Source organism: Rattus rattus, chromosome 4, assembly GCF_011064425.1.
Source record: "Rattus rattus isolate New Zealand chromosome 4, Rrattus_CSIRO_v1, whole genome shotgun sequence".
In the NCBI taxonomy this organism is placed as follows: Eukaryota; Metazoa; Chordata; class Mammalia; order Rodentia; family Muridae; genus Rattus; species Rattus rattus.
The window spans coordinates 64,929,253-64,941,777 of NC_046157.1; the positions used below are offsets into that span (position 1 = coordinate 64,929,253).

General features: G+C 38.9%; 1 protein-coding gene across 2 annotated transcripts in view; it reads right to left on the reverse strand.

Annotated features, from left to right (window-relative positions):
* Window positions 1-4,068: 4,068 nt before the first annotated feature.
* Window positions 4,069-12,525, reverse strand: part of Usp25 (ubiquitin specific peptidase 25) — a 101,798-nt gene continuing 93,341 nt past the window's right edge. For both annotated transcript variants that reach the window (XM_032900516.1, XM_032900515.1), the window contains 5 exons: window positions 12,222-12,300; window positions 9,640-9,719; window positions 6,934-7,057; window positions 5,734-5,929; window positions 4,069-5,441 (listed from right to left, as the gene is read on the reverse strand). In XM_032900516.1, the coding sequence (XP_032756407.1) occupies window positions 5,269-5,441; window positions 5,734-5,929; window positions 6,934-7,057; window positions 9,640-9,719; window positions 12,222-12,300 (652 nt within the window). In that variant the 3' untranslated portion in view covers window positions 4,069-5,268. The remainder of the gene's footprint in view (window positions 5,442-5,733; window positions 5,930-6,933; window positions 7,058-9,639; window positions 9,720-12,221; window positions 12,301-12,525) is intronic.

The following is a 12,525-nucleotide window of genomic DNA, read 5'->3' on the forward strand; positions in this document are numbered from 1 at the left end:
CAGTGCTAGAGCTCGTTAAATAGGAGAGAGCCTGTCTCAAAAAAAAAATGCCAGCAGAACTTAATTAAACAACAATGCCTTCTACATACTTGATACACAAATTAATGCTACTGGAGAAGCAGTAGATAATTAGAGGGAAACAATTGTTTTAGAGACAACCCGAAAGATCTGAGATGACTATGGGTTGAAAGAAAGGCCTCTTAAATTGTTTCTGCCAAAGAGCAAACATCTTTGAAGCCTTCATGGAGGTGAATGAAATAAGATGTGATGAATATGGGGTCTGGAAGAGTAGATGAAAGTAGTGATGAGTCCTTGACGTAGAGAAAAGGTCACAGTGGGACAGAGAATGTGGACATTGGTACAGAGGACACAGTATCCCACAAAACCAACTTGCTAATTCCTTAATCTTGAACTATCAGCTTCCAGGACTATGAGTAAACCGGATGAGTATCTTGAAATGTGTAAGTTCAACTAAGTAATTTTTTTCTGATTTGATTTATATTATTTTTTTTAGAATACTGTGTTACCCAAAATGTCCTCCTATGTCTTGTTAAACTACACATTTACAGATCCACATGAGTTGATGGGCAGCCAAAGTCCCTTCATTTTTGTTGGCAAGGGTAAGGAAAAGTTTTAATCTGTTATGAGAGCTGGCAGAATGAGAGATCTAACATGGTAATGGAGGTCTGCAGTGTTCATTAAGAGCCTAACTAGGATATTTAAAATATTGGCACCAGCGAATGTGTGTTCTACTTCACATAGACCCTTAGTCATGACTCATTATTTCATTTTTGAAACCCATTGTTACCATATAACACAAGGCAACATCAAACATCAGACCATCGTGCCTCTGCCTCCCAAGTTGGGGAGAGGGTAATCTTTTCCCAGATATTTCTTGCTATTACATCATTATCAGTGTTTTTAATTTTGTATTTTTATTACCTATCATTTGAGAGCTAACAGGAGAAGGAAACCAACTGGCTTCTGGAAAGTATGAGGACTGTGTAAAATAGTTGGCTACTACAATTTTAAAACAAATGACTCCCTCCTTCATCAATGCTCAAAAACAAAAAAAAATCTGAGTTGATATTATGCAAACATAGAAAAATATACCATCTGGGGGTAGATTAGGGAATTGGGAAGAGATGTGAAAAAGATAACAAAAGTATCGAAAGTACAATGTGAAATGAAACTAATGCACTCCCACCCATCAGCGATGCTGGTTCCATTCATTTAACAAAAGTGTCTCCTAGAAACACTTAGCCGAGTGTCAGACAAGCTCTTTCTGGATTAGGCTGCTACAGTGGTTCCTAAGATAAAATAAAAGTGGTGTGGCAAGAAAATAAGACATCTGCTAAAGGGAAATGCTAACACCTTATCCTTACATCAAGAAAGGGAGAGAACCAGCCGCTTCATACTATCTGCACGGAAATGTGGCCTGCACACTCCACATGAAAGCCCCAGCCTTTGGTGTGGACTTAGAAATGTGGCCCTGATGCAGCTGAATAAAGCATTGTGAGGTCATGAAGATGGGGTCTGCACCCAGAATGACTGTAGCCCTCAATTTAGGGAAAGCTGAGATGTGTGTACAAAGAAAAGGCCATGCCGGGGCAGAGAACAGAGGAGACAGTATCCCACAACAACCAGCAGGCCAATCCTTAATCTGCACATGTAGCTTCTAGACCTGAGAGTAAATAGTTTTGCACTGCTTTGTTTCATGGCCCCAGAAAGCTGTTAAACATGTGCTGAAGAAAGTTGGATCATGGCCATATCAAAGAACATTAATTTACCTAACAATACGAAGAAAGATGGAAAATAAAATATAAGAATAATAAATCACCCTAGAGCATTTTTTTGTTAATTTTGGGGGATAAGTTTCGAACTTAGGGGCAAGTCAATAAATTTGAATAAAAAAGCAAAGATAGCGAACTCCTGGAGAAGCAAACAGGGAAAATCCTTATTTTCAGTGATCTCAGAAATGAAACACAAAAAGTATCACTTCTTTGAAACTACTCGTGAAGAAGAGAGGAAAATGTCAATACAGAATCAGAAGAGAGTGACATCAACAGAATATTAAGATACACAAAATGTTGCTAAGTGTTTTACAATGTCAGATGGTTCACCAACTTCGGCACATGGGAGAACAAAATATTCATGGGAGAAAATAAAGAGACAAAGAGTAGATGGAGCAGGGACTGAAGGAAAGGTCATCCAGAGACAGCCCCACCTGGGCATCCATCACATATGCAGCCACCAAACCCAGTCACTATTGCTGATGCCAAGAAGTGCTTGCTGACAGGAGCCTGATATGGATGTCTCCTGAGAGGCTCTGTGAGAGCCTTACTGATACAGATGAGGACGCTTGCAGCTAACCATTGGAATGCACAAGGGAACCCCAATGGAGGAGCTAGAGAAAAGACTGAGGAACTGAAGGGGTTTGCAATCCCATAGGAATAACAATATCAACCAACCAGACCCCTCCAGAACTCCCAGGGACTAAACCACCAACCAAAGAGTACACATGGAGGGACCTGTGACTCCAGGCACATATGTAGGAGAGGATGGCATTGTCTGGCATCAAGGGAGGGGAAGACTTGTTCTTGGTCCTGTGAAGACTTTTCCCAATGTAGGGTAATGTTAGGGTGTTCAAGTTGGAGTGGTGGGTGAGAGTGGGAGCATCCTCATAGAAGCTGGGGGAGGGGTATGGGAGAGAGGGGAAAGGGGATAACATTTGAAAAGTAAATATACGAAATATCCAAGAAAAATAATTAAAAAAACAAAAACAAAAACCTCTAACACAGCATTGGATGGTTTTGAATCCTAGTTATGAGATGGGGCTCAAGAATTTTCAGACAGGTTAAACAGAGCCAACCTCTTGAGAACCAGTACCCTTAAATACAGCATATGCTAACTTTGAATTTAAAGAAGATGCTGCTGCCAGAATACCTTAGGTTGAGTCATGGTTTCTGGTCCCCTAAAGCCACATATATTTAAGTCATAGGTTCTTTCTTAACCTATTTCTACCCTAAATATTTCAAAATAATAATAATTGAATATTGACCCTACCATGAACAAACAGTTCTATGAGGCTATGACTCTTAAATCACAAGCTACAAGTTATACTTAAAACTCAACAAGTAAGAACATTTCAGTGACCTAAACTGAACAGAGTAAATGGCCCTAAGAAAGCATGTTGGGTGTCCAGGTATGGGTAAAGTTCATTTATATCCCTAAGTTATTTCAAATTCAATCCTAGACATGAATAAATTTGCTTGTGAAATTTTGTTTCACTACTGTTTAGTGCAAGCATGTCTGTGTGCGTTCAGAGCACGACCTGTGGAAGGCAGTGCTCTCCGGCCACCCTGTGGGGTCCCTCACTGCTCGTCGAGCTTGGTGGCAAATTCCTTTACCCACTGAGCTGTGTCACAGGCTCATGAGCTAGTTTCTTATGAACTGAATATAATACTACTGTCTTAGTCCTGAGAACCACATAATCCGCTGCATGCACTTCTTGACACAATAATGTCAAAACCTGGCATCTGACTCCTTTGTGCCCTGGCCGGCAATTGCAAACATATATAGCGCAGTTTGCCACTTTGATAGGGTGACATGTGTGATAGCTAGCAAAGTGGCAACAACAATGTAAGGTTTCTAGACTTGTAAAAGGACAAGGACTGTAAACCCAAACACTTTAATGCCCATAATATGCCACGCCTCATTTACACAATGATTCCTCCTGGCTGCCTCACCGCACAAAATTCCCTTTGCAAAATTATATCGCAGAAGTCATTGTGTCAGCTTCCTCTGGTGCAGAGGTTATCAACCCCCTTGGAGTCATACATCAGGTAGCCTTCCTATCAGATATTGTAATTCGTAGCAGTAGCAAAAGTCTAGTTATGAAGTAGGAACAAAGGAAGTTTGTGACCGAGGGTCACCACAACGTGAGGGACTGTGCTAAATAAAGGGTCAGAGCTTGGAAGGGTGAGGAGCCCTGGCCGTGCTGTTGGATCTTTGGTGACAGGCGCTTGCAGAGCGTATGCTTGGCGACGCGATAACAGACAATAGACACACAGGGTAATGATATAGTTTACTATGCTAACAAAGTATCAGTTATAAAGAATTTTTATAAATTCAAAAATAGATCGGTGGTAACATGATTACCTTTAAAGCATTAATCGAGATTTTGATTCACAACATCACTTCATTGATCTTAAAACAGTAGCTCCGTCCATAAAATAGTCTACGTCTTTTACCTTTTTTGAAAAAAAAAAGGAGGCGAATAAAAAGTTAAGATTCTTATAATTACTAGTCGAACTATCAATTTCATTTCACAGCATTGATTAGTAGAGGACATTTCTCAATTAAAGTAGTATATAATTTACAAAAATAGAATAATTATATAATGAAAAACATTGCCCTCCATTATGAAGAATACATGTATGTGCATGTATGTGTGTATATGTGCACATTTTTTTCTTTTTAAATTTCTCAATAGCCCTTATTCAAGTACTTTTTCAGTTTTCTCTTGAAATAATCACCTTGTATTATTTACACATACATAAAAGAACAAACGTTTAATCTAAGGAAAGGTTAAAAGTTTCAGTGCAGTTTGACTTAAAACCCAGTCACTCACTTCAATGAAATCTGACTGGACATAACATGTTTAGGTCCAAGAACTCAATTGATATGGACACATCGAAGTGCTAAATACTTAGTACATTTCCAACATGGTTCCATTACACTAACACAAAAGGGCTATTGTGTGCACCACCCAAAGTCAACCCCACAACTACAGTCCTTTATAGAACTAAAATACACACCATTATACAATATGCCTGCTTACAAACACATAGGTAGCCATAAATAAAACTTTATTCTTTGACTTCATTTACAAGCTACCAAATAGTATGTATCGTACACAGTGCTGAACACTTAATGGCTTAGTCTTGAAAGTTCCAGACTAAACGGAAAGCTGTTTGTAAAGAAAACTGAGAGGCAATACTGCAATGGAAGGCAGCAAAAGCATAGCCTTGCCACAAGAAATCAATTCATTTGTAATTATACATCGGTTTCGGATAAAACAAGGGGAGTGCCATGCGATTCTCAGGTTTATTGTTTGTAGTCTTGGCTAAGGTCGGCATAGTCGTTTTGTCTTTTGCAGTTATTAAAATAAAAAGTTAAAAACTCTAGCAGCAGCAAGCAACCCCCCTGGCAGGAAGCTGGGGTGAGAACAGAGTTTCTATGGTGACCATGGGAAGTCCGGGCAGTTTATCTTCCATCAGCAGGAGTGCGACTGAGGGACAACATGATTCGGGCGAATCGCTCGCAGAGTTCATGCGCAGAATAGGAAGGTAACTTTGGCGGCTCATGGAAACCTTTAATCTCTGTAGAACAATCAAGCAGTTTTGGCAGAAAATCCGTCAGCTTTTCTTGGAGGTTGGCTGCAAATACAAATAGATTTATCTAAACACAAAGAGAAGTGAAAGGAACGCCTCTTGTAGGCTTCTCATAGAAGATGAAATTGCTTTCATTCTAGGGATCTGAGCTTTGCTTTTGTAGTTTGATTTGTAAGGCACATGGCAGCAGAAATGTGCACACCTCAGCTTTGAAGGAGGGAAGTGGCTATAGTGTGGCGGCGGAAGAACTCCAGGATGTCAAAGGAGGCCAGAGATGACAGAGGGCCTCCTCCGCTCCTGTGCCCATCCCGGGTGCCGAACAGCACCGCTCACTTACATTCCATTTCTTGCCCCAGGTATGAACACCAACGGTTCCTCATATCTTCCACAGCAAGGATATCTTTCTCTTCCATTTCATCCACCAGCAACAAGGGCAAAAAGGGAACGATAAACTCATTCATAATAATTAAGCCATTGCTCACTTCTCGGTCCTCTCCAGATTCGAACAGCTCTGCCGCTTGCTCATTTAATTTCTTGATGGAATGAGAAAAAAAGGGACACATTTTGCTTCCTCTTACAGATAAGAAAGGAGGACTGAACATGGTAATACTGAAGACAACATGAACAATATGTTCAAACAGTATCAGAACAAATAACAATCAGGTATAATGCCACCAATTATATACACCAAACACACACACACACCTCTCTCAGAAAAAGCTACATAGATAACAAAGACAATAGAAAAAGAAAAGAATTATCTTCAAATGACTCAGTGAAACCTGAAAAAACAACACTTCACACTAAAATTAACATAAACGAATAGTTCTAATTTCTAAGAGAAAATATTTCATCAAAAGATCCATTTAAACATTATTTTCTTATATTTAATGCATATAACAAAACAGGACAGGTTTATTCTCATCTTTCTTAAACGGAAACACAATTATTACTTAGTGGTTTGCATTATCGATGAGAGTAATGCTAGCAGGAGACAGTGGGTCCAATGTAATCACATTTTAGGGGAATTTCATGTGGGGGAGCTAGTTGATTTAGTGTGCATTAATTAAACTCTCTACATATGTAAAGTTATGTAACGTAGAAGAAAATTTTTTGAAGGTAACTTTAAAAATCTTCAATAATAATAATAATAATAATAATAATAATAATAATAATAATAAATTTAGAGAGACTAAAATATTTGAAAAAAAACTATCAGTCTCCCACTGTAAATGAAAGGAAATATGTTCAAGGAAATTTTCAAGCTAAGTCCAGAATGACTGACTACTCTCAGGAAACTAATTGTTTGCTGTATAGAATGTCTTTCTTCATGGTCTAGTCATCCCTTTATAGCAAACAGGGAATGGCAATAGAATGATAAAATCTGGAAATACAAGCAAAGCAATAGTTTTTCATTAAAAACACTTTATGCAGAAATTATGATTTTTATCCAACAGTGTTTACAAGTTGATTACCTCTATGCAAAACTAAAATATGCCTAACGAGAAAAATGTAAACACCTGAAATTTCTACTCACCAGTAAACACTCTCTTCTGTAATGTGATATCAAGTCCCCATCATGCCCTCTGTATGGACCCTTGGACAAGAGCTCTTTGTTATTCTGATAAGCACAGATAAGGAACAGCAAGGAGTCTATATAACTTAAAATAAACATAATATTAGTATTTAATTATTACCAAGCAATCTATTAACTATAAAACAATTGTATATACCTAAGTGTCTATTTCCTATAATAGAATACGTTCAATACATCAAATGAGCAATAACACCTTTTTTAACAAGAGCTAAACCTGAAGGCAGGAGAGTAAAGCAAAGAACTAAAGACCATGGGAGAATGGCCTCGGCTGCAGGAGTCACTAGGCCTTCTGTTGTCTCTGTATACTGCGATTTGATGCTTTCCACTTAGGACCAAAAGTCTGATGTGAGGCCAACAGTCAATGTTTTTAACACAATATTTTCCTATGAAAAGATTACTTTTGTTAACTTTATACTTACACATATCATTTGGTCCATGCAATGACTATGTAAGTCAAGTTTTTGTATGTAGAGAAAAAATTTTGGCCACTGAGAAAACATAAAAGAAAAATGCCCAGAGGAGATGACGGACAGAAAGCAGAAACCGTACTTTCAATTTGGAAACTTACGGGACCAATTAAGAAGGGTTAAACTGGGAAGGGAGAGAGAGGTTAGGACAGAGGAGCTGGTATGGGAAGGGATAAATAACACCAAAGACCCCTTAAACAAGATAAACTGAGGCTTACTACACAAGCTGAATGCACACATGCATGCATGTATACATATATAGATACATACATACACCTACACACACACACACACACACACACACACACACACACACACACACACACACACACACACTAAAACAGAGTGATATTACGACAGGTCATCAATGCCTCTACTAGACACCTGAAGAAAATAAAGAAAAGAATAAAGAATCAAGGCCAAGGGCCTTGACTGAGTGACTTCCTTTGGAACTGCTGGCCACTGAAGTTTCCACAGACCCCTAAACATTACAGGATGCCCTGCCTTTAGCAACACTCTCGACTTGATGGCAAGTCCCTGTCGCTGAAAACAGCACAGCTACAACAAGGACTAGCCTGGCAAGACAGGCTACTGACACGACAGTGGCACAAACATTGCATAGGATTTATGTGCCCTGGAACAGGATGAAAGTCATAAACGGCAGCACTTGTAGGCTAAGAAGCTGGGGCTAGACAGGGCGTAGGCCCTCAGCAAGAGCTCTGGTATGCAGAATGGACACTAAATGTTCAATGGATGTGCCTGTACTACTAAGAAACTGACGTCATTATAGACACTTAAATGGTCATCCAAGGTGTACCTTGGACAGTTGGACAGTCATATCCTAGAAATAAGTGCCCACTTGTCATTAGAAACACGGCATCGCCTTAGTGGGAACCTCCTACAGTCTATTAATGCAAGTGAAGAAGTAGGTCAGTAGTTACTTTACTTGGCTTCAGTAAGACACTGCATTGAAAATAAAGCAGTCCTTTAAAAAATCACTACGTTAAGTATTTTGATACTAATAAATTGAATAAAGTATGGAGAAATGAATATAAACTAGCAAATTACAGAAATGAAAAGTGCATAAAATGTTTTCATAAGAGTTATAATATTGATTATTTTATTATTTTTAGATGCCTATTTGTATATAAAAGAAAGAAAGGGTATGGATTTAGATGGGTAGCAGAGTGTGGAAGGCATGGGGGAGGGGAAATGATAATTATACTATATTAAAAATCAATTTTTCAATTAAAAATAAAACAAAATAGCAATTTTATAGTTAAATACATTCAAATTTTAAAATTATCTTCAATTTAAAATGTATGTATCATTTAGAAGTTTTTTTTTTTCTTTTTTCTTTTTTTCGGAGCTGGGGACCAACCCAGAGCCTTGCGGTTGCTAGGCAAGCACTCTACCACTGAGCTAAATCCCCAACCCCTCATTTAGAAGTTTTTAAAGAAAAACTTCTTTTTTTGTGGGTGTGCAGTAGGATTAAACCTTAGGCCTTGTGCATACTAGGCAAAGAACACTATAACTGAATACCTTCCTATCACAAATGCTCTTTCTATGGTACCTGCGGATTCAGATGTAGACAGAAGAACGGTTTCTGATGTGCGTCTAACTAAGAAGAAGAAGGAATATACTAACCACTGATGTCCCATATGCTGAGCCCTTCTGTTCTCCGCATTATATAGTAGGGTTTTATACAGAACTTTCAATTAGAGTCCATTAGGCTCTATCAGGCATATCCAAACTCATGGTCATAATAAACAATGTAAAACTCAGTCATGGTCAATTCAGTGGGCAAGGAAAAAAAAAAACAGAAAAGAGTAGACATGAATGCTTGTAGGAAATTGGGAGTGGGGAGCAGTTGGAAATGTCTGGGAGGAGGATGGGAGTGGGTGGGTGGGGTCAATGCGATCATGAATATGCAATGTGTCCATGTGTGAAACTATTGAAGAACAAGAATAACAAAAACACAAATGACAACTTTTTGGATTTAGAGTAAAAACAAAATATATTTTATAGTGAGAGTATTTAATATTGTATTAAATTTGCAATATTCTATAATTTAAAACTTTCATTAAAATATAACCTTCATATTCTGCATCAGGTAGCAATTACTGAATAGAATTAATGATCAGAACAAACATTTTTCCACATTTGTTCACTGTCTTACCTTTCTCTCTGAAAGTTTTCTAGTCCAATTATGAGATACATAGTTGTTTCTCTGAATTTCTTATAATCTGCGTGCCACTCCTGTACATTAAAATATTAAAAAAGAAAAGAGTAAAACTATGGTAAGAATATAAAATGATAAACTGTTCTGATAGTATACAAACAGAGAAATGAATTTAAAATTAAAATAATTTAGGTGGCACAGTACTTTTTAGTATGATGATGACGACGACGATGATGATGACGACGATGATTATCATGTATTTAGTCATGGATAAGAAATTAAACAATATTACCAGAAGGCCAAGAATAGAAGATACAACATAATGAAATGGCAGGATGACCAAATGGTTATTTTTCTCTTCCTATAAAACATTCTTCAGTATAAAATTTACTAATATTAGAATTGTACAGACAGGAATATTCTATTGATAGAGTTCTGTCCAGAGCTTGAACTTGTTGCTTGATACAGAATTTTAAGGAAATAAAAACTGTCAGGGTTGGGGATTTAGCTCAGTGGTAGAGCACTTGCCTAGCAAGCGCAAGGCCCTGGGTTTGGTCCCCAGCTCCGAAAAAAAGAAAAAAAAAACTGTCATAGGTCACTTATTCATTATTATTAAATAGGAGGAATTTTAAATGCTCTTCAGAGTACTCTAGGCACATGGTGAAAAGCAAGTCCCCTTTCCCCACAAACAAAGGTAAACAGGGGTACTTAGAAACAGCAATAACAACACCACCCCATTTTTTAAAGAATGTTTCATCCTGTCTGCAGACACCAAACTCCAACACCATTGCTGTTGCCAAGAGGCGCTTGCTGACAGGAACCTGGTGTGGCTGTTCCCTGGGAGGTTTAGCCAGCACCTGACCAATAGAGATATGGATGCTTGGAAACCACCATCAGAGTGAGCTCCAGAACCCTGGTCGGGGAGCTGGGGAAGGACTGGAGGAGCTGAGGGGATTGCAGCCCCAGAGGAAGAACAAAGTCAGCCGGCCGGACCGCCCAGTGCTCCCAGGGACTAGACCACCAGCCAAGGAGTATCCAGGGAGGGATCCATGGCTCCCGATACATGTGTAGCAGAGGATGGCCTTGCCTGACAACAGTGGGAGGAGAGGCTCTTGGTCCTGTGGAAGTTGGATGCATCTGCATAGGGAGATGCTGGAGGGTGGGGCGGAAGACAGTGGGTGCGGGAGCACCCTCATAGAGGCAAAGGGGACCAAGGAGGGGGAGGTTGGCAGATGGGTGGTTTGTAGAGGGGTGACCAGGAAGTGGGATATCATTTGAGATGTAAATGAATGGAATGATTAACAAAATGAAAAAGAGGAAGAAGAGGAGGAAGAGGAGGAGGAAAAAGAACCTCCTACAAATAAATAAAACATCACACATCAAAAAATAAAATAAAAATAAAAATTAGTTCAAAATAAAAAATATATAGGGTTCATCTAAACAAGGTTTCACCAAAGCTGGAAACCGGTTCTGTCTCCATTCTGATGAGCAAATGGAGAGGAGAAGGGTGTTCTCTACATGGCCCTCACTCTGCACAAGGTTTTAATTACTTCAAGTCATCATTTTGATACAATTAGTTCATCTTCACAGAAAGGTAAAATTATACAAGATCATGTTACCTATGCTAGAGGTGCCTAGAACCTCTATGCAGCAAAATTAAAAGTTTGTAAATAAGACCAAAGATTAATGAAAGACATACATAAAAGTAAATTTTTTGAACTTAAAAACTACACTTTGAATCTGGTCAGTTAAAAACATGTATTCAAACCAATGTAATAAAGGTTTTGTGCACACACAAAGACAAATCCCATGAGCCATGATAAAAGTGTACGCACTCATAGACTCCACCGTCTGAGGATCATAACTTTAGATGGCACAGATACCTAAAATGATTGTCTAACATCTCTCTAAAATATATGAGGGAGCAACGGGAGGGCAGAAAACATCGCAAACAATTGCTGTAGATAAAATGGCAGTTTAGCCTGCAGCTCTGCTCTGCTGTCTGAGAGCTGTAAACTCCTGTGAAACCTTCAGTCAATTCATCCCCTCTCCTTGCGCCCCATGTCCTCCTGGACAAACCAGTAATAATAAAACAAGTAACAAGGAAAAGCATGCACCACCACATCTAGCTGTTTTGAAACATTCTTTCAAAAATGTATTTGTGTGTGTGTGTGTGTGTGTGTGTGTGTGTGTGTGTGTGTGTGTGTGTGCGAATGTTGTCTGAGAGGGAGAGAGACATGTTGCCAGGGTAACTGTGTGGAGGTCAGAGGGCCACTCGGTCATTGTCCCATGGAACTGGAGGCTAATATCTGGATGAAATCAGTCAATACAACTGCAGTGCTCAGAAGATGCTCAGTAGGCCCTTCCTAAACCTGCAATTTCCACATTAATGCAATGAATTGCACTTATGAAGCTAGAAGTGATTGAAAACTAGTTTATGAAATACAAGAGCACTTATAAACATAAAGTCCAAGGGTTTTCTTTAAAGTGTTTCAGTCATTTAAAACATGTAGTTCTATTCTCCTTTCTGACATATGGAATGTGTCAACTAGAGGTCAGTATTTCCCCAAAGCATATACCTCATATTCCTCCAAGTTCACTTCTTCAGGTTTGATCATTTCCAGTTTGGCTTGGGCAACTTTCATTATGTTGTGACACCTTCAAATATAAGAAAAACATTTCTAAATCAAAAACAAAATCCATAAAAACTGTAAAAGCATGTTGCACAAAACTAAATTATGAGACACAGAAAAACAAAACCTCCACAAGTGCCGGGGGATGGAGCAAGGGTTTGACGTCCTGACCAGTCAATCCGCACAGCCCACAGTGCCAGAGCGGGCCTCCGACCTTCACACGTACACCACGGCGGCTTGCTTCTTTCCC